This window comes from Podarcis melisellensis (assembly GCF_964234715.1).
Source record: "Podarcis melisellensis genome assembly, chromosome: 8".
Taxonomy (NCBI): domain Eukaryota; kingdom Metazoa; phylum Chordata; class Lepidosauria; order Squamata; family Lacertidae; genus Podarcis; species Podarcis melisellensis.
In genome coordinates this window covers 27,784,238-27,806,812 of record NC_138540.1, presented here as the reverse complement: position 1 = coordinate 27,806,812, position 22,575 = coordinate 27,784,238, and the positions used below count along the sequence as shown (strand labels likewise).

The 22,575-nt window shown below is 47.1% G+C and overlaps 1 protein-coding gene across 4 annotated transcripts in view; it reads right to left on the bottom strand.

Moving 5' to 3' along the window:
• PLEKHG5 (pleckstrin homology and RhoGEF domain containing G5) overlaps window positions 1-19,148 on the bottom strand; it is a gene marked incomplete at its 3' end in the record, with an annotated part of 97,662 nt that extends 78,514 nt beyond the window's left edge. Inside the window, exon 1 of one of the 4 annotated variants that reach the window (XM_081923489.1) lies at window positions 18,606-19,148. In XM_081923489.1, the coding sequence (XP_081779615.1) occupies window positions 18,606-18,672 (67 nt within the window). In that variant the 5' untranslated portion in view covers window positions 18,673-19,148. Of the gene's footprint in view, window positions 1-7,563; window positions 7,926-18,605 lie in introns of those variants that run through there. The other 3 variants (XM_081923488.1, XM_081923487.1, XM_081923486.1) reach the window with 3 other exon arrangements.
• Window positions 19,149-22,575: the final 3,427 nt, after the last annotated feature.

The window sequence follows — 22,575 nt, the reverse complement described above, 5'->3', positions numbered from 1 at the left end:
AGTGCGGGGCAGGGAGCGTGCAGAGCAGCGATGAGCACACTCTTTTCTACCTCGAGCCAAAGGAAAATAAGTGGTGCTTTCAGCAATGGATGGCTTTCACACAGCTGCAGCTTCTGGCCAAGGTGGTTCAACAAGGTTTATATTTAGAAGTGGACCGAGTGAATTACAGCTCACCCCGCCCCAGATGCAGCCAACAACAACAGAGGCCACGCTCGTCTTGACGGCATCGGCGGGTTCCCTTCGACCCAGTACGGTGCGGGCTGCCAGCAAACTGACTCACAGATGGAGTTTTATTTCTTATTTTTCAGAAGTGGGGGGGGGGGCGAGAAGCTGAAAGTTTTGGGCCTTTGCCTTTTTAGGGAGCCCTGGGAGAGGGTGGCGCATTTGTCAAAAGGGCATTGGAAGTGTCCAGAAAGAGAAAGAAAGCAAAAGACCAAACAGGGGCAGGAAGGATTATTTACCGTATTTTTTGCTCTATAAGACTCACTTTTTCTCTCCTAAAAAGTAAGGGGAAATGTGTGTGTGTGTTATGGAGCGAATGCAGGCTGCGCAGTTATCCCAGAAGCCAGAAAAGCAAGAGGGATTGCTGTTTTCACTGCGCAGCGATCCCTCTTTCTGTTCTGGCTTCTGAAATTCAGAATTTTTTTTTCTTGTTTTTCTCCTCCAAAAACTAGGTGCGTCTTGTGGTCTGGTGCGTCTTATAGAGCGAAAAATACGGTAGTTGCGATTCCTGCATTGCAGTGAGGATGGACTACAGGACCCTTGGAGGTCCCATCCAACTCTATAATTTGAATGATTCCAAGGGCTGAAATGCTCTATGTGACCTGCTGTTCCATGCTCTACAATGCTGCAAGGGCACCCCAGGCAGTTGGCACCAGCCTGCTAACAAAGCTACTACCCTCTCTGCAAACAGGATAGATAGATGATAAATAGGTATTTTATACCAATCCTACACCCAGCATCCCTAGGCCAAGAGGTGACCTGGCCCTTCCTAGATCCTAACTTCCCCCATCCTCTGAGTTCTGAAGATTTTGCCATTCGTTGTTTTAAAGTGACAGAATTGCCTTTTGAAGCAGCTTCTTCCCCCGCTCCCATTAAAGGAGGTTGGAAGCTGTTTCAAAATGTGCTTTGCTCTGCCTGTCCTTTAAGCAGGAAGGTGGCAGCCTTGGCACCTCCTTCCATACGCATTTAAAGAAGCAGGCAAAAGGACTTTAATCTCAGCTCCTCCAGTAGATAAGCGAAGATTAAATCCTGTAGCCTCTCTGCATGATCCTGTTCTGTTATGTACTAAGCTTGGATCCTAGAACAATAGGCAAGTAGGATCCTAGAATGCAACAACTGATTGGCTTGCAGGAAAAGACCAATCAGGCTCCAGGAGGAAGTTAACCAGCCTATTAGGCTGGTAGGATCGTAGAATGCAACAACTGATTGGCCTGCAGGAAAAGACCAATCAGGCTCCAGGAGGGAAGCAGAATCAGCCAATCAGATGAGACTCATTGTGTAAATAATGTATATAAAAGCCTGAGGTTTAGGGGGCAAGTCAATCACTGTTTTACAAGCTGCAATAAAGAGCATGAAATCACTACAGGACTCTGAGTATATTTCATGTTCCCTGCTGGGAATAGGGCAGCACAGCCAATGTAGGATTAAACCATCTCCTCCGGCTGCTGTCAGTGGATGGGGTCCTGCAGATTGGTCTGTGGGCCCAGAAGTTCCTTACCCGTCCGCTACCCACAGAAAAGGCCCTGTAAACTGTGGGCAAGGGAAACATTTTCTGAGAACAGACATAGGGCTACTTCATTTGTGTAGAATCTGGGGGAAGGATAGAGGCTGGTTCTGAATCTGCTGCCCCCTAATGCTGTTGCACTTTGACACCATCATCTCCAACAAAATCAAGAAAGATCAAGGGGGTAGACACACACACACCAGAAATGAAAGGTTGCACTGGGGAGTTTTTAGTTTAGGGAAATGGCAAGTAAGAGGTGACATGATGGAAGTTTATAAAATTTACACACGGCATGCAGAAAGTTTCTCTCTCTATCACCTAGCAGTAGAGCTTGTGGAAATCTAACGAAGCTGATCTTTGGGAGATTCGGATATACTGTAAAGGACATCATTCTTCACACAGTGCATGGTTAACCTGTGGGACTGCGTCCCATTGAGGGCAGTGACAGTCCTGAACTTGGATGGCTTTAATAGAGGGATTGGACATATTCATGGAGGAGTAGGCTCGTTGAGGAAGTTGGGTATGTTTATCTTGGATAAGAGGAGACAGAGAGGGGATAGGATACGTAAAGGAAAAGGTACCCCTGCCCGTACGGGCCAGTCATGTCCGACTCTAGGGTTGTGCGCCCATCTCACTTAAGAGGCCGGGGCCAGCACTGTCCGGAGACACTTCCAGGTCACGTGGCCAGCATGACAAAGCTGCTCTGGCGAGCCAGCACCAGCGCAGCACACGGAAACGCCATTTACCTTCCCGCTATAAAGCGGAATCTATTTATCTACTTGCACTTAGGGGTGCTTTCAAACTGCTAGGTGGGCAGGAGCTGGGACCGAAAGACGGGAGCTCACCCCGCCGTGGGGATTCGAACCGCCAACCATGCGATCGGCAAGCCCTAGGCACTGAGGTTTTACCCACAGCGCCACCCACGTCCCTGGGGATAGGATAGCCATCTTCAAAGATCTTAAGGGCTGCTCCATGGAAGATGGAGCAAGCTTGTTTTATGCTACTCCAGAGGGGAGCATCTAAACAATGGATTTAAGTGACAAGGAAGGAGATTCCAACTAAACATTAGGAAGGTGAGAGTGGAACAGACAACCTCTCATCCATTGGAGGTTTTTCAACAGAGGTTGGATGGCCATCTGTCAGGGATTCCTGCATTGCAGGGGGGTGGACTGGATGACCCTCGGGGTCCCTTCCGACTCTACAGTTCTATGATTCTAGGAACAGTGACGGCACCTAGGTATCAAGCACAGCAGTGGAGGACGGCCTGTCCCCTTTGCTTTATTGCCCAAGTTGTGTGAGAGAAATGTGCTTCTGCTCAAGAGACTGGGCTGCCCACACTTTGAAATTGCTCTCTCCCCACTACCACCCTGAAGCCCCACAGAACAATGCAGCCTCTGTCGCTGGTGGGGTCACTCTTGGCCCTGACCACTTAGTAACAGCCTCCCTATTGGCCGCCCCGCCAGGCGGAATTATGATTGCCGTTGACCTATTATGAATAATCATGGGAGCGAAGAAGGGAATCCTTTCAGCGCAGGGAAAAGGGAAGCTTTTTAAAACACACAGGAGGAGCAGAAAATAAGGAAATCCAGTTGCAGAACTGGGAGCAAGCTGGGGGGGTGGAGAGGAAGCGGGCAGCACGACAGAGCTGGAGGCAATAGAACTAGGCAGAGAAATGTGTGTCTGCCCGCAGCGTCCTCTTTGGAGTTGGCCTTCTGCACAGCCAACTGTGGGATAACCAGCCTTATATAACCAACAAGTCTAATCAATGCATGAAAGGGTTAATACCATAGAGTAAGCTGTCCTGCCAGGCTTAGCTATGTCCACTTCCCTTACCTGGAAGGAAAAAGGTAATCAAGCCTATTGTTCCTTTCCAGTATACCTGAGAAGCTCAGTGTGTAAAAGAGATTTGAGCTTTCTTCGTGCCGTGTACAACACTTTCAACTTCTGCCATGTCCCTCTTACAAAACAGCCTTTCTTCTTGGTGGAGCCGCTCCTCCTACGTTCCCACAAGGGAAATTGCAGCAGTGATCAGAAATTCCACTGCCTTGGCAGGTTAGAAAGAGGCAGCGGAGCCCTCTGATTTTTCATCTGCCCCTCTTGCACCATCCATCCCAGTCCACGGCCTGCCGGTGGGAGGTCTGCTGCAGGACCAACTCCCTAGCGGTGCCAGCTGTCAGCCAAGGGAAGGCATCAGTCACAGCAAATGGGGAGATGTTTACATCTAAGAGCAGCACCAGAGCTAAATATTTGTGTGAAGTCAAGGGGGGGGGAATTAACTTGGTGTGGCAAAGTGTCCGGCCTCCTATGCAAACAGCAGTATGCACACTCACACCCACACTTTAAAAGGGATCAAAGCAGGGGTGAGATTTTTCAGAGCTGCAAAAAAAACCCCAAAAAACCCCCAAGTCTTACCCAAAATATTTGTTCTACCTCACTCCGACCTCCCCAAGAATAAGACTGAGAGGTGCGCTCTCCTCTTAATGTTGAAAAGTTTTATAATAGGACAGAATGAGGATGACATGCACTCATCTGCTTGAGCATTTTGGCTGCCCTTTCCTGAAACTTTCCCAACTCTACAACATCCTTTTTCAGGTGAGGCAGCCAGAACTGCACACTGGATTCCCCTACTCTCTTCTTCCATACATAAACTTACAGGTGGTGCCTGCTCACTCACATTGGCTAGTTCTAAAAGCCGCAAGGGTTTTCGTAAGCCTGTTTTCAGCCGGTTTACAGAGGTGGAGCTTTGCAAAACATCGGACAGCCTTCTAGCAAGCTTCCCAGGACTCCATGCTGGTTTCCAGAGCTTCCTGTCTCAGGACAACCTGCAGCTCTGACCTTCCATGGTGCACCTGCTCAGGACCTGACCTGCAGTTCTTCCAGAGGTATCTCGTTTCAGATGAAAACAGGCCTGCAGTTTCTAAGGCAGCCATTCTTAAAAGCTCTTGTTGTACATTGAAGATGACTGGTCTAGCTTTCGTCTCCTTTGTATGTATTAAATTGCACACACACAAACACACACAGAAAGAGATGGGGGGGAAGGAGGGTGGATGAAAGCCTTCATTATTAACACACATCTGCTTCACAGCGACAAGCATGCATGGGGGCGAACTGGGCAAAGATGCCCAGGATTGGTGTGGGGGTGGGGAGTGTGTTCTTTGAAGCTTCCACTGTGGCTGCTGAAGAGCCAAGCTGCTAGTCAAGGGTGGGATACGTGGATTGCCTCTTCAGCAGGCAATGGAAGCTTCAAAAGGAAGCCAGAGGGTTTCTCTGTTATGGTTTCAGGATAGGATGCTGGTAAAAAAAGGTAAAGGTAAAGGACCCTGACAGTTAAGTCCAGTCGCGAACGACTCTGGGGTTGTGGCGCTCATTTTGTTTTACTGGCCGAGAGAGCCAATGTTTGTCCACAGACAGTTTTTCCAGGTCATGTGGCCAGCATGACTAAGCCGCTTCTGGTGAAACCAGAGCAGCACAAGGAAATGCCATTTACCTTCCCGCAGGAGCAGTACCTATTTATCTAACGTGAAGCCTAAGTTGCTTGTTACAGGCAACCCCAAGATCCTTGGATGGAAGAATATTTTTAACTGCTTTTAGAATGTTTTTTAAAAATAAAATAAAAAACTGCAACTGATTTTACATGTGTTTTTTAACGCTTTTCTTTATTTGAAGATGGCACAAAAATAGAAAAAGCAACGAACATACATACCAAAAACTGACAAACAAAAAGAAAAAAGAAAAAGAAAACTTCTATACTATACATAAATGAAAACCAATACCATCAGATATACATGATTTTACATGTTTTTAATTGTAATTGATTCTGGAGTGTTTTGAACTGTTTTAAGAATGCTTTTGCTTTTTTTGTTTTTGCTTCTTAAATTGTGTGCCTCTTTGCTGCCCTAGGCTCCTTGGGGTGAAAGGGCGGGGTTCAAATTCAATATTACTACTAATAACGACAATGCAATAAGGTAAAAGAGATTGCCAATTTGCACACCATAAGTTATGTGTACAGCAGCAAACATCCAAATAATAGGCTGCATTCAGCTACTCAGAGTAGATCTCCTGAAATCATGCTAACTACTGAGTTGAGCTCCTGCAATTACAATAGTTATGCCCACTAATGCCTTTGGGTGTACTCTGAGTAGGACCAGCATCAGGGACAAACATATTACTGCTATCTAAGAAATGCAATACCTTTAACCAAGGCAGATACCAGGAGAGAGAGAGAGAGAGAAAGGTGTGACCAGGTGCTGTTCACTGAAGATGAGCAACTTCAAAGAGGCCCCCCTCCCTTCTCTCCCTTTTGATGGCTCCTTATCTTTAAACCCAGACTTTGAAAGAACAGCCTTCAAATAGAGGACACCAGGCAGAGGACTCCCCTCCTGCGGCAGCCCTTCAAAACAGAGGACTGCCCTGTGCAAGTAGGACATACAGCCAGCACTCTATTTCAGGTACCAACCAGTGGTCCACAAAAAGGATTGCGCAAGGTCAAACATGGTGCCCCTTCCAGATGTTGGTGGACCACCATTAAGTAGTAGGCCAGGTTCAAGGTACTGGTAATGCAAAGCTCTCCAGACCAGGGTATCCCAAACTTGGGTCTCCAGCTGTTTTTGGACTACAACTCCCATCATCCCTAGCTAGCAGGACCAGTGGTCCGAGATGATGGGAATTGCAGTCCAAAAACAGCTGGAGACCCAAGTTTGGGAAACCCTGCTCTAGAGCTTAGGGTCAAGATACCAAACAGATCGTCTCACTCCTGATAGATCCAACCAATCACTGAACTCTGCAGGAGACCTTGGCAGATACCATCTCATCAGGAGGACCTTTCCACAAGGACATAGGTATCAGGCTTTTAGTGTGGCAGCACCTGCCCTCTGGAACTCCTTCCTGTCACTATATCAGCCAGACGCCATCTCTACTGTCCTCAGAGCACCCATGGAAACACCTACAGAAAATTTGAATCTCAGTCTGTATCTGTGCTGGACTTGAAATTCTTTTTGATGTAGACACAATCCACAAGCAAAATACATAAATAAATCTCTCATCGTCCTTGGCCTTTGGCCATGCTGACAGGAGTCCAACAGCATCTATAAGAACACAAGAAGAGCATGTCTGGATCAGGCCAATGGCCAATCAGAGTCCAGCATCCTCTTCTCGCAGTGGCCAACCAGATGCACCCCAAAGAAAAACCCGAAAGCAGGACCTGAGTGCAACAGCACTCTTCCCAACAACTGGTTTTCAGAAGCATTACTGCCTCCAGCCATGGAGGCAGAGCATAGCCATCACGGCTTATAGCCTTACCCTCCATGAATTTGCCCAACCCTGTTTTAAAGCCATCCAACTTGGTCCCAGCTCTGAGGCTATCAGCTCAGCCCCTCAAAAGCAAACCACAAGATTGGCAAGATTCTCCTCCTCTGCTCACATTGTTCTTTAAAGCTTTGTTTTCCTCTTTTCCTGCTATTATTTAGACAGGCAGCCCGTCCCGAAAGTGTGCAAGCCTCTGAACTAATCCTCATCCTTTCTGCAACTGCTGTCCAAATATTTGGACAGTCGGCAGGACCCAGCAGCACCCAAACTTTGATTTTCAGCCGCCTGTTTACCAAACCTCACACTTTTGTTTAAAAGTGTAAAACTCTTTTGCCCTGCAATAAAACAGCCCCGGCGCATCCTGGCAGGGGGAGGTAAAGGAAGCGGGGAAAGAAAGCAACTTCTTATTGTGGAAATAAATTGCCTAAGACTCTTAAAACTGTTTGCATAATTTTGGGTTGGCTCTGGGAAGTGAGTGCCAGGCTGGGTGACCTCATCCCTCAAGCTTTCGGCGCACAGGGCGCCTGACCTACCCTCCAGATCCTGCGTGATATCCAGAGTTGAACTCCACGAAAAGCGCTCCACTGTTGCGCATTCCAGCTCCGTCAAGTCCGCAGGGAGGGTCTCCAGTTCGTACGCCCCTCTTTTCTTCCAGTATAGAAACATTTTGCACAGAGGAATCCCAGAAGCGTGGCTTGTCCTTAAAGCTCAGTGGCCCAAAGGGAGATCCCCTCTCTCTCTGTCTCACCAGCCTGGGATGGTGGTGAGCGCAACATTTTTTAGCCCAAGTCCCATCCGCGGCTTGAGCCGTAGCCGGTCAGGATTGCACCTTAAGGAGCAGGTTCCGGCAGATGTACAGACAAGTGGCTCATTCATCCTGGTGAAACGGGAGGTTTCTGGGAGAGCAAAGAGCTTCTAAGAAACTGACCAATGTTCTGCGCACCCAGCCGGACAAAGGGCCTTTTTCTCGTGCCTCCTACAGACATTTTACAAATTTCGCTTTCCATCATTTATGAAAGAGATCTCAGCCAAGGATACAAGACAGACTTATGGTGGGCATTTAAGAAAAAGAAAAAGAAATCTTGCTGGAAAGCAACCAAAATAAGGCGGTCTTGCCCCTACAATGAGATTTTGAAAGAAACAAGGAGTGTCGAAATCAAGCATGGGAAGAGAACCATTGTCTCCAAGGTGGGAGTCAGGCAGCTGATTTTAAATTTGATGCAGGAGATAATGCGAGAAAGGAGCATCATTGCGTCCCATGAGAACCCCAATTTCTTATCTCCCAATTCAAGAGGACAGAATATTTTGATGCACACACAAAAACCTGTTTACCAGAAGAGTGACAGGCTAGTGCTGAACAGAAATGCTGACCCGAGACCAAGCATAATTGGTGGCAGGTTCCCATCGCTCACTATGTGACCACAGACTAGTCAGCATCGCTCAACATAACCTACCTACCTCACAGGGTTGTTGTGAACAAAACCACGGAGACAACAGCAGGATTTGCATCAGCCGTGCTTCCGGCCTCTTGCCAAAAGCTGTCACCTGTGCCTGCAGTCTCAGAGGTCAGGCAAGAATGGTGGGCTGCAGCAAAGTTTTGCAGAGAGCCACAAGCCAGGCATGATTGCAAGAGTCTTCCTTTGCCATTAATCTCGAGAGCTCTCATTTAGAGGCAGACTGCCTCTGAACATGGAGGTTCCATCTAGGACATCATGGCTGTTGATCGACCATACTTCCTCCTAAACCTAAGCCAATCACATCTTGTGGCAGAGAGTTACACAGTGTCAAGAAGTAGTATTTCTTTTTCTAGTATGTACAGTTTTATAAATCTTCCTTCATATTCCACCTGTGCTTAGCCATTCCCACCACCACAATGCCCAAAACACTTTAGCAGTGCCTTTCCTTATACTGGAAGTGCCCTTCAGTTTGGTATATAGCAGGGAATGGAACATTTGCAATTTAGATCTTCAGCCTAGTTTCTTTGAGGACGTTAACGTTCTTCATCAGAAACTAGAAAACTTACATAAAAAGGGTTTTTTGGGGTGGGGTGACAATTTACTACCCCAAGCTGAAATTCCAATGTATATACGTAAATGACTCCAAATGAGTTGTGTGCGCATGTAATAGAGGGAGAGATATGAAAATAACTGAATTCTGTTTCCCCAGCTCAGTTTTCACTTGAAAAACCTCACGGGACATTTTTTTCCCATTGGTACCCCCCAAATACAGGACTCGGTAGAGAATTCCTTGGAGCATTTTTTTCTCATTCCATCATGCTGCTGCTTCTTTTTTTTTCATTTTGAGAAAGAAAAATCTACGCAGGTCCTTAAATCTGCTTCTCTGGGTCAGTTTTATTAGAAAATGTTTACCGTCACTCAGCATTTTACTACTAGCAGCGGTAAAAACAAAACACGGCAAATGCAGAAAACTTAAGTGTAAATGGTAAGCGGTTGAAATTTGGCAACACTCTTTGCTACGATGCAGCTCACAATGCCCATGGGGACCGATGTCGCAGGTCTGCTTCTGGGTAAATTCAACCATGCAAAGTGCACCCAGGCTAGATTTTAAACACTTGTGGGGTTGTTGGTTTTTTTAGTAAGAAGGTCTTTATCACTTGTCAGCTCTCACATACACACTCCTCACATGCACACCCCGCCCTGAAGCAGGAATGCCCACTGAGGCAAAAGTCTTTTTAACTTTTACAAAGCTTCTTCTCCCAATTCCTCCCTAGCCTTTTGCGGCGTGGAATAGCCTTAGAGCACACTGCAGGGTTTGCAAGTGGCATGTGGTTTGAGGCCTCTTTGAAGCTTGCTCTGGTAAATCCTCAAAAGTCAAGATTAAAGGGAAGTATTTTCGGAAGGTGGAACTGCAGGAGGCTCAGCCCATTCCTTGAAATTATACCTCTGCCAGCTTCCCATCACAGGCCTGGGTTGGGGGCTTCCATCCCAAAGAAAGAAAGAAAGAAAGAAAGAAAGAAAGAAAGAAAGAAAGAAAGAAAGAAAGAAAGAAAGAAAGAAAGAAAGAAAGAAAGAAAGAAAGAAAGAACACTTCCTACCCCAGCTGGCTGCCCCACAGACCTGCCCTCTTCTATGGACCTGGCTTACTGCCCACCAGACAATTTGACATGCTCCTCCAAGTCAGCCACTTTTTTTTTCCATCTGTTGACTCAGCCGCCCAAAATGAGTTTTTGGCAATTGAACTCGCCTTTGCTGGTTTTGTACAGACTTGGATTCTACAGCTGGTTTTCCTTTTCGACCCGATGCTTCAGCACGCCCAGAAATACAGGCAGCATCCATGTGCAAAGGGAGGGGGGAAGCAGAACTGGGCGGTGGGGTGGCATGGGGAAATGTGCAGAGGGAGAGAGGAAAGGGGCAGCAGGGCTTTTGCTGAGGGATGAGAAGCTGCATGCACCGAGTTGCTTCCTTTTATTCTAGCACACATATTCTAGCACACATTCACCTGCCCAGGTGGGAGGTAAAGAGAAGGATCTGTGCAAACAGACTGGGCACAACCAAGTCCCCCTCTTGTTCTGCATGCCTAATTAAATCCCTTTTTTTCTATTTAACTTGCAAAGGTCACTGGAAACAAGGCTCATCTATCAGAGGAATCACAATGCTCTTTGGCATCAGAGGCGGGTGTTTGTTCTGAAAGGCCAACCTGTCTCCAACCTGTCTCCAATAGCTCTTTCTTTCTTTCTTTCTTTCCCTTGAAAATGGACCCAGAACTTATTTTTGGCTCATAGAAGATAAACTGCTAGGCAGAAGCAGAGGAGCGGCTTATACCCAAGGCTTCTTACCCACCACAAAAACTAAGCAGCCTTGAAGGTCCATCTATCTCAGCGTCCTGTCCTTCCACACTGGCAATCCCCTGATCTATGGGCTTTGTGGAGGCAACAGCCCACCCCTGCTGCTTGCCTCCAGCATCTGCCCTGTACAGGTAGACTGCCTCAAAACATGGACGCCCCGTGCTTAGCTCTGCAAGAATGATTGCCCAGGCTGGCCTTCAGGCTGTACACATGAGAAGCGTCTCCAACCCTCCATCGCTCAGCCCAGACACGGAGGTCCTCCTCTGAGGACCTTCTGCCTGTTCCCTCACTGTGAGAAGCGAAGCTATGGGGAGCCAGGCAGAGGGCCTTCTTGGCAGTGGCACCCACCCTGTGGAACGCCCCTCCCATCAGATGTCAAGGAGATAAAGAACTACACAACTTTTAGAAGACATCTGAAGGCAGCCCTGTATCGGGAAGTTTTTAATGTTTGATGTTCTGCAGTGGTACCTCGGGTTAAGAACTTAATTCGTTCTGGAGGTCTGTTCTTAACCTGAAACTGTTCTTAACCTGAGGTACCACTTTAGCTAATGGGGCCTCCCACTGTCGTCACCACGCAATTTGTGTTCTCATCCTGAAGCAAAGTTCTTAACCTGAGCTACTATTTCTAGGTTAGCAGAGTCTGTAACCTGAAGCGTCTGTGACTTGAAGCGTCTGTAATCCGAGGTAGAAGAGTTTGGATTTGATATCCTGCTTTATCACTACCCAAAGGAGTCTCAAAGCGGCTAACATTCTCCTTTCCCTTCCTCCCCCACAACAAACACTCTGTGAGGTAAGTGGGGCTGAGAGACTTCAGAGAAGTGTGACTGGCCCAAGGTCACCCAGCAGCTGCGTGTGCAGGAGCGCAGACGCGAACCCGGTTCACCAGATTACGAGTCTATCGCTCTTAACCACTACACCACTCTGGCTCTCAATACCACTTATTAGGTTTTTATATGTGTTGGAAGCTGCCCAGAGTGGCTGGGGCAACCCAGCCAGATGGGCGGGGTATTATTATTATTATTATTATTATTATTATTATTATTATTATTTCTCCTTCTTTCTATATCCCCTTCTTTCTGTACAATTCACAGCACAGAAATCGGAATTGTGCACAGCAGTGTCTTTCGCTGGGCTGCTTGAGAAGCAGATTCTTGCTGTTCCCTCTCAGCCACTGCCCCCTGCTCCCCCTTCCAGCAAAGGTTTCTGGAAGGAGAACCTGCTGGCAGGCAAGAGCACCAGACTGTAGCCTGGAACGAACAAGCTGCAGCCATCCTGCCTTTTAAAACACCTCGGCCCGAATGGATGGAAACTCTGACAAGGCCCCAGCATTCCTCATCAAGCAGCGAAGGAAGATAGAGAAGGGGAGAGGGGTGAACTCACAGAGAAAAGTGGTCCTTGGAGCCAAATGGCTTGCAAAGCCAGAAGTGGGGGCTGGAATCACAGAACTGTAGAGTTGGAAGGGATCCAAAATGTCATCTTGTCCAAGGTTGTGTCCAAGGTAAAGGATGCTTTGGGAGCAAATCTGAGCCACCTTCTCTGGCCTCACGCTGAACCCCTACTCCCAGCCTCCTTGGCCCACACTTAAGAGGTCAAGTTTCACAGCCCAAAAGCACATCGTTTATTTCTTTATTTAATTTCTACCCCACCTTTCTCTCCAAGGGGCTCAGTGTGGGGTGGCGACAATTCTCAGCTGGCTTTGGGGTTTTTTGGGCCCTGATCAGAAGGAAAGGGGTGTGGAGCTGGCCATAAATAAGTTAGCCAGAGCGCCCCTCTTGGACGTCCAATGAAACTGAACATTGGAAGGTTCAGGGCAGACAAGAGAAATGACTTTTTCATGCAGTTAAACTGTGGAACTCACTCCCACTGGAGACAGGGATGGCCACACCAAACTAGTTGGCTTTAAAAGAGGATTGGACAAATTCGTGGGGAGAGGGTTGTTGATGTCAACTGGGGCACGTTTTTGGCCACAAGCATTGCTTCTTGATGTGTTCTCATTCTCTCTCTCTCTCTCTCTCTCTCTCTCTCTCTCTCTCAATCAGAACCCACTCTCTCTCTCTTCTCTGCCTGTCAAACTTGATTGACCTTGAACACAAGTGTCTGAGACAGATGTTAAAACCCAGCTCCTAGGCATTGCATCACTTTTAAGCATGATCAAGAGATGGAACACAGAGATGGGCTGTTTCTGGTCCCGGCAGCCTTGGTTGTGAAGGGTTCCTCAAACCTTCAATGGCAATAAGAAAGAAACTAGGGTGCTGGAAGAAGATGCTAATTAAATAATAGCCTGTTATTGTTGTTGTTTTGGCAGGGGTGGGGATTTCCAGACCTCCTCACCCCTGTCCCCTTTTTAAACTTAATCTTGCTCAATTCTGCTTATAGGGCAACGGGATGAGCCTCAAATCCCAGGGCTGGTGAAAAGAATCTAGGGGCCTTAACATGAGTCGACAGTGTGATGCAACAGCAAAGAAAGAAAGAAAGAAAGAAAGAAAGAAAGAAAGAAAGAAAGAAAGAAAGAAAGAAAGAAAGAAAGAAAGAAAGAAAGAAAGAAAGAAGAAAGACTAATGCTATTCTAGGCTGCATTGGATGAAGTCTAACGTCCAGATCAAGGGAAGTTATAGTGCCACTTTATTCTGCCTTGTTCAGAGTCCACTTGGAGGTTCTGGGCACCCCTGTTTAAGACGGATACTGACAAGCAGGGCGACTGGGATGATCAAGGGTCTGGAAACCAAGGCCTATGAGGAATAGTTGAGGGAGTTGGGGATGTTTAGCCTGGAGAAAAGAAGACTGAGAGATGACATGAGAGCCATCTTCAAATATATGAAGGGCTGCCACATGGAAGATGGAGCAAATTTGTTTTCTGCTCCTCCAGAAGGTAGGACCTGAGCCAATAGATTCAGATGATAAGAAAGGAGATTCAGACTAAACGTTAGGAAGAACTTTCTGTTAGTAGAACTGTTTGAGAGTGGAACAGGTAACCTCAGAAGGTGGTGGAGTCTCATCTGCTGGAAGTTTTTCAACAGAGGCTGGATGGCCATCTGTCAAGGATTCGTGTATTGCAGGGGGTTAGACTAGATGACCATGGGATCCCTTCCAACTTTACAATTGTATGAAAAGCCACCCATTATCATATTTATTTATTTAGATTCATACACCACCTGATTGTAAAAAAAATACCAAACCTTCGAAGTTTACAAAAAAGATAAAACTTGTCGGTAAGAATAATTTAAGACTTTCAAAAAGCTAAAATAAGAAACTGACATCAGATTAAAACTCACATAAACTTTCTAAATTTCTGGGTAGGCCTGTCTAAAAAAATGTTTCTAGCAGGTGCCGAAAAAAGAATATGGCAATATCAAATGGCAAGGAGTTCCCAAGGCGTCTACTGCATAATGGGCCTGCACCTCTGATTCCTTTAAGTACCTAGCAACACCCTGAAAGGGGGTGGGGTGGGGGACACATACATGGAATGATAATATTTTAGCCTCAATAACCTCAGGAGCTTTCAGCGTGTTTCCCCAGTCCAGACCTGATAAGACTCTGTGTACCCAACTGCACTGGCTCTCTTCTGCTCCTTAAGGCAGCCGTCTCCTCGGGAGGACACAGCGCTTGCTCTAAATCTCCTGCTATTTTTTTCCACTTGCAGAGAAAAAGCAGAAAGCCAGCTGTGCTAAAACCAGAGTGTCTGTGTGCAAGGGGCGGGGGGGGGGGTAGAACAAGGCGGAGGCTGTTGGCAACGAGAGCTTGCCTGAATAGTGCCAGGTCCTGGGAAACTTGCGTGAGAAGCCGCACCGCGAAAAACCTCAAGCTTTTTCAGCCTGTTAAAAATAAAAAAGAGGGAGGTAAAAAAATAAAATGTTTCTTGTGGTTGTGATGAGCACCACCCAGACCCTTGGCTTTGCCCTGGTGTGGATTACGTTCTCGGAGCAAAAAGCAAAACACAGGTCCCCATCCCCACGCACACATTCGTATCTGCAGCTCTGGCATCGAAAGGGGGTTGGACTAAATGACCCTTGGCGTTCCTTTCCAGTCCTGCCATTCTATGATGCCATGAACCCACCAGCAACAATGTTTCTTAGGTTCGTCCTATCCCACTTAAAACCCACCCAAGTGTCCTGACATGGCACTGGATCAGGTCCATCTTAACACCACTGGTGGCAAGACGAACGCCTTTTCTATTCTCAAAATGGCAGGAATGTTAAACTCATTTCAGCCTGGAAGGAGAATTTAGGGAAGGGCCTTAGCTTGGGAGTGGAGCATCAGTTTAAAAAATGTAGATAGTCCCAGGCTCATTGCAGGGGGCTGTGCTAGATGACCCTTTGGGATCCTCCCAAAACTACAATTCTGTGATTCATTCCCCAATGGCATCTCCAGTTAGGCTGGCAAAGGCTCCCTGTCCTGAAACTCTGGAGAGTAGCTGCCAGTCCGTGCAAACAGTATTAAACTAGATGAACCAATGGTTTGCCTCGTAAGCTTCCCATGAGCTGCAAGCTCTTTACAAAGGGACCACAGAGCAGGACTGTCCTAAGGAAAGGAAAGATGGTGTCCCTGCATTCCATGTAGGAAAGGAATTCAATCTTTTCTCAGCACTGGCAATAGGATGGCATCTTCCACCCCTCTTGAAAGCAGCAGGGCCACAGCTCCTTCAATAGCTTGGGGGGCGGGCTCCTCAGCCCACAGGATCTACTTGCTTGAGGGAGCTGCTTCATTCAGGGGAATGGCTGAACTGCTCATTGGCCAGTCCTTGGGACGTTCGCCTAGCCGAGGCAGGTCTGGGTTGCAGTGTGTTCCATTTCCATTTCTTGTCCAAAATGTCTGCATTATATTTCAGCTTTCACACAATGTAAAAGCCTTTTCCAGAAAAGTAATGGAACCTAGGGCATGTCTAGTGCTAATTTCCGTGCGATTTGGTTCCAGGAAAAAAATTAATCCGTCTGCAGCGCCTTGAACTTTGGAAAATCATAAGAGTAAAGTGATGAGATTTGGGGAGGTTATACATTTATTTCCTGCAATTTTCACGGGGGTGGGGTGGGGTGAATCTTGGGCGGGGGGAGCAGGCATGTGTGAAAAGTGGGGAGGGACATTGTCCAATGGCAGAGTCATCATTGTGCCACACCATGCCCACTGGCGTGAACGAAATTTAGCACTGCATGCTGGTATATTTGGTCCGAAAGCCACTGTTGCAGAACAGAATGGGTACTGCAGCGTGAAAGGAATGTTAGAAAACGGGACAGAAGCTGTACCGCTGGAATCAGGAAATCTAAGAGAATTTCCCCCATGACTGAATGCAGTCCTGGGTGGAGAATGGTGCTCTTGAGACGTCCCCCAGCATCTCAAAACAGGGAGAAGTTGCCTCTTGCTTTTGCCCCGGGTTCAGCAGTGCAGGGGGGCGGGTGCCACCTGGATTCCCTGCCTTTATCACCAACATTTCTTGGGTCTGAGAGAACAAGGCACTGGGGGAGAGAGAGAGAGAGAGAGAGAGAGAGAGAGAGAGAGAGAGAGAGAGAGAGAGAGAGAGAAGGAGGAGAAGAAGAAGAAAACAGCTAAAGAAAACATTCAAGGACTGCTTCATTCCTGAGATGCACAAAAACAAGCAGCATTTCCCTATAATAGGGAAGGAAATGATTTGGGAGAATAAAGCAGGCAGGGTGAACCCTTTTCCAGCTGGCTAATTTATCAGTGTCTCCTTTGCTTATTTTAGGGGGGGGGGGAATGCTCAGAACAGTTTGTTTTGTCTGTCCTAGTTGCCAAAGAGGTAGCCAGGGTTATAAAATCACCAGTTCTCTCCCACTTCTGGCTCAGAATCGCTGCATTATCAAAAGCCACATACTTGGTTTCATACGTAAAGGAGGGAACTCGATGTTTATGCAGGGTAGGGGGACACTGGGTCTCATCTGGACCCCTGGGGAGCCACTGCTGGTCAGTAGTGGCATTGAACTCAACAGGCCCAGTGCTAAATAGGATGGCTGCATTCTAGGCAGTTACGGGGATCTCAGCAGGGTCTACAGTTTTCATTGGCCACTGTACCCTGTTGTTTTCCCAGAGCAAGGCTGAAGGGCTAGCGAGATAAGCTTGCCACTGGCCTGCCCAAGCAGAAACCCAAGCAAAGGGCTCTTTAGTCCTCTCCCCTCCAGTGGGAAAAGAAACTGATTTTGGCCACAACTTTCGTCATAGGACAGGATGAGTAAAGGAAGGACCCATGATAGAGGTGTATAAAATTAGATACGAGGTGGGGAAAGTGAACAGAGTTTTTCTTCCTCTCTAATAATACTAGAACCCAGCAGGGTCATCTGAGGAAGATGAATATTCAGGACAACATGAAGTACCACCAACTTGGATGGCTTTATTAAGGTGATTGCACAAATACCTGGCGGATGGGGCTATCAAAGGCTAGTCAAAAAGGCCCTATGCTTCCTCCAGGGCAGGAGGTTGAATACCTGTGACTACCAGCTGCTTGGAATTGCAAGTGAGGAGGCTTGCAGGCTTTCCAGAATCATCTGTTTGGCCACAGTGTGAGAGAGGACAGATGACGGACAGCTAGGCCTTTGGACGGGTCCCAAAGGATATTGCTACAGGTTTAGAGAGGTCAGTCTGTATGATACCCGTGGGCCCCTTCCAAACCTGTGATCCTGTATAGGTGAGGTTAGAATCTATAAGAGGAAAACAGCCCAACCCGATTCATTGTTAAGGCAATGATTGAGTGCTGCCATTTATATTAGAAAGAGGTTGTTCTGTTGTCATAGAGACAAATGGGGGCAAGCTCCATCACCTAGCTGGAAGTGACATCACCTTGTAAGGTAGAAGAACAAGAGACAAGAGGTTGTGTTTTTTGGCTGTGCTGTAAGCTGGAGATGCAGAGGCATGCCTTGCTCTGTGCTGGACCCAAAGCTGTGACTTGGGGCTACCTTGGGACCCTAATGGGGAAACAAGATCTGTTTGGGGGTTAATGCTGTGAGCCCCTCCATCCTATGCTCAGGTTGTAGATACGTGCAAATAAAACCATACATCCTAATGACACCAGTCTCTGCTGACCTTCATGCCAAGGAAACCGAACCCTAGGTAAGCACAGGCACCGCTAGAGTCTCTCACTGCTCCATTTGGGGTCCGAGAAGCAATATCATCATCTGCAAGGAGCTCAAGACACTTTTAAGAAGAAGAAGAAGAGGAGTTTGGATTTGATATCCCGCCTTTCACTCCCTTTAAGGAGTCTCAAAGCGGCTAACATTCTCCTTTCCCTTCCTCCCCCACAACAAACACTCTGTGAGGCGAGTGGGGCTGAGAGACTTCAAAGAAGTGTGACTGGCCCAAGGTCACCCAGCAGCTGCATGTGGAGGAGCGGAGACGTGAACCCGGTTCCCCAGATTACGAGACTACCGCTCTTAACCACTACACCACACTGGCTTTTAAACTATAGCATTGTGCCCCCTTGTGAATGTTAGTGATGTGGGGTGCATGGCAGAAGAAAACCCGAACTGGCAGTAAAGAACTCAAGGGGCAGCCCTGCTGGATGAGACAAAAGGCCCCATGGAGCCCCACAACCCGCAGGGGCCACCAAGATATCTCAATAAAACCCACCAGCCAGGCATGAAAGGAAGAGCCTTACCGTTTGCCCGTAGCACCAGTTATTTCAGGTGTAGGCTGCTCCTGAACATGGAAGACCCATTCCAGGCTGCAGAGACCTTACAGTCACAAAACACCAGGCTACAGCTAACTGCCCCGAAGTGGCAGATCTCTCCTCCCCCCCCCCCAGCCTATTTCATGACTGTTACCACTTACTTGTTCCCAAGCGCAGGTTGAGCCAGGTGCGAGGTGGGGAGCCATACTTGGTCAGGACCGAGTTCATCCCCTTGCCTCTTGCGGGGCCAGAGTCCCAGGGAGTGCAGTGGGTGGGCAGACAGCAGTCCAGAGAGCAGAAGCAGTCACAAAGTGAAGAGATCAAAACAGAAAGGGGCTCAGCGCTGCTCTGCACCCTTCAGGAAGGGAGTGAGAAAGCCCTGGTGCTCGGCAGCCAGACTCCCACTGCTCAAGCTTTTCCACTCGGACGGCGAGAGCAAAGTATGCGCCTCTTGGCCTCCTCCACGTTTCTTTCTTTCCAGAGCAGAGAGCCTCCCTTGGGCGTTGTATATTTTACCACCGGCTTCCTAGGGTTGTCCGTTTCATGTGCCTTCGCCGTCTGGATTCCCGCTTCTGCGCCTTCCCCCTTCCTGGCAGGCGGCCACACACTTCCACCCCCACCGAAAATGAACTCGGCAACCAAGCCGTCCCTCCAGCCTTGGCACCCACCAGGTGGGGGGGGGAGAACTTCCCAAGCGTTATTCCACGGCTCAGTTTTGCTGCTCCTCCGAGTCTGCCCGGTTTACTGCACTGGGTTTAGCTCTCACTCTCTTACCCACAACCCGCCATGCAAACAAATCAGCCAGCGAAGCAAAGTCCCTTAGAAAAGCTCAAGGCACAGGCCACTGAGCATCAGGCAGGCAGGACCAGTTGCTACAGCAACCAGCTACTCAGAACCAACTAAGGGAAGCACCACCGCACCCCTGATTTCATCTCCCCCATCCCACCCCGGTGCCCGATTATTTCAGATTCAAAGGCTTGTGCAGCTCGTTCCACAGGCAGAGGGGTGCCTGCCTTTTGCCTATGAACATCTGTGCTATTCTGTCTCTGATAAGATACATTTAAAACTTTGGCTGCCTCAGAGCCTGATATTTCATATGTGATTTCCAATCCCCTCCCCACCCGTCTAAAGCACTGCACAGATGGCGTCCATATTTACCCTAGCCACTGTTCAGGGTAGATTGTCAGCCAAAGCTTTTCCTGTGCAGCCAGACTTGGCCATATGGGGAGAATTAAGAACACATTAAGCTAACACTTTAACTCTTTCGGCTGCCAACGGCAGCCAATGAGAACGTCCCGGGTTGCGAACCCCAACACAAAGCCCTCCCATTTCAAGAAAACAAAAACTGGTAAAGTTCATCTTTTCCCCGTAGGTTGCTCTCACACAAAAAGGAATAGTTAAATGGGGACGGAGGAGTGGATTTCCTGTGGTCTCTCTGAATTACTTAAAAGTGGCTTTAAGGTAGCTGTTTGTAGACTTGAATAGTAAATTCTCCCACTCCAAGGGAGATCTGAGCTGGGACAATTTGTAAATAGAATACATCAGATGCTGTACATATTGAACAGGAAAAGCGGCAATTCCAGGACACTCCATTACCGATCTTAAGGCAGTACAAAATAATTTCTATCAGCAGAAGTTCAAATGGGAGACAGCAGCAGAAAACAGCTGGAGTGCAATTCGTCAAGATATCCTAGGCTATCTACTTGTGAACCAAATCAGGATGAAAGGTTGGAGCCATACTGCCAAGTAGACCTACTGGAATTAATCAATATGGCTAACCTTATGGCTGTTGATTTCAATGGGTTTACTCCAACTAGAATATAGCTGGATACAACCCAAAAGGGTGTTTGTTTTTATCACTACACTACATGTGTCAATTAGCTTATCAATCACCAGGGTTTCTCTGCTGTCACCAGAGATGAAGGGGAAATTGCATTTTAATGAGAAACTGCTTAATTTGCACCACGAAAGCTGCACTTCTCCAAATTTTTCAGTTTGCAGTTTTCCAAACAATATGAACAAAAATGCACATATCTTAGGGGGAAATGTGTGTTTTAAAAAGCATATACTAGTGAAAAGAACATTCACAAATGATATCAGGGAAACAGCTTGCAAAAGTGTGCCTTTAGTCAAAGCTTCAAACAAAAATGAATTTACTAAAATAAATCTGCACTAAAATGCTGATGAATTTTCATGAGGATCTTTAAAAATAATTTTAAAAAACTGCTGAAGAAATGTGGAAAAGTGAATTTAACACTGGGGGGGGGGAATGAGAAACTTTCAACAGAAATTGACGTTTATGCCCATCACCAATGTAATTTGCTTTTATCACTGACTTGTTTCACATTTCGTTCCTCTCTGACTTCACTTCCTTCCATTCCCCCACCTGCCCATATGCTACACACATATCTTTCAATTTAGGCATCTGATGAAGCACACCCTGTTGCATGAAAGCTTGAGCCATGCTAGATCAGTGCTCAAAACCAAAGATCAGTGCTAGAAACCATTGTTCTAGGCGCATTTTGCGACAGGGAATTTCATTAGCGCAAGTAGTTTCTGAGTTCTGGGTGCAGTATTGTACCTAAGATTTCAGATTAAAACAGCAGAGCGGAAGGAAAGGAGGAGCTCTTTCTACCTCCCCACTTCTAGCTACTCTCTGAAGACTGGGGAAGAGACCCTTTTAAGAATATTAGGGAGGTGGGCTGGGGAAGGACTAGACCATGGGGAAAATGAACATAATATTTTAGCTGCAGTTCATTCATTTTCAGCCTTGCATTCATGTTATATAAAAAAAGTGGCCTAGACATTCCGTTGCTGCACCTGTAACCTAGGTTTAAGGTGCCATTTAGCCCCTAGCTTTCATATCTCAGTTTCTAACACTGTAATAGATCTATTGGTACTTAAGCTTCAACAAGACTCTTTGTTTCACATAATATGGGATCCAGAATCAGTGCTTTCCAGAGGGTTTATTTTGAAGACTAGCAGATTTATTGTAGCCTAAGCTTTCACAGATTAGAGCCCATGTTATCAGAGGAATGAAGATGCTCTAGTCAAAAGTGGATGACAACATAAATTTAATAAATAATAATGCTGCTGCTGTTGTGTCCTCTGCATCCTATTATCATTGGCCCTTGGCTAATGCAACATTTGAAAAACTGTAAGTTCCTCATCCCTATCTAAAAGGTATACAGTGGTACCTCAGGTTAAGAACTTAATTTGTTCTGGAGGTCTGTTCTTAACCTGAAACTGTTCTTAACTTGAAGCACCACTTTAGCTAATGGGGCCTCCCACTGCCACTGCACTGCCACCATGCGATTTCTGTTCTCATCCTGAAGCAAAGTTCTTAACCTGAGGTAATATTTCTGGGTTACCAGAGTCCGTAACCTGAAGCGTCTGTAACCCGAGGTACCACTGTACACTAAGATGACTGAATCCAGCTGTGCACTGATGCCTGTTCACACAAAGGCCAACTTCTTGATCAAAATCTAGGATTTCAAAACTGCAAGTTCAAGAACCAAAGGACTTTAGATAAGTCGATCAGGCAGCTTGAGCAACATGATCTCAACCACATTTTGTCTGCAGCTAGCTCCTTAAAACCATTAGATTAAAATCAAAGTAGCTTGTGTGAGGCATAGTTCCCTGGCCCAAAGGATGAGAATGGAAATGAGACCGAATCGCTAGATCTTAAGAGAAAAAAACAGAGACTACGATGGACTACAAGTCCCAATGGCTCTAGCCAGCATGGCTGTGCTAGCTGGGGCTGATGGGAATTGTAGTCCAAAACAACCAAAGGAGCCCAGGTAGACAAAGGATGTTACACACCCTGAGAAAAACCAAGCCGACTCAGCAGTAGATCCCTTTCCTGCAGTGCAGCTTTGAATCAATAGGGTCTCTGGCCTGGGCGAAGCATTGTTTCAATGAAAATAGCTTGGCTCCCTTGAATCTTCTCCAAATACAATAAGGGACTCAAAAGCAGCAGCAGCAGCTACAGCATCTTCAGGAAGCCAGACAGCCTGTGCCAAGAGTCCTCTCAGCACGGAGCTGTTTGGTAAAAGGCTGTTAAGGCTGCACCCAGAACATTCAAGCTCACTGCACTGCGAGAGCGACACAGCTCCCTCTGCAGGCAGCAAC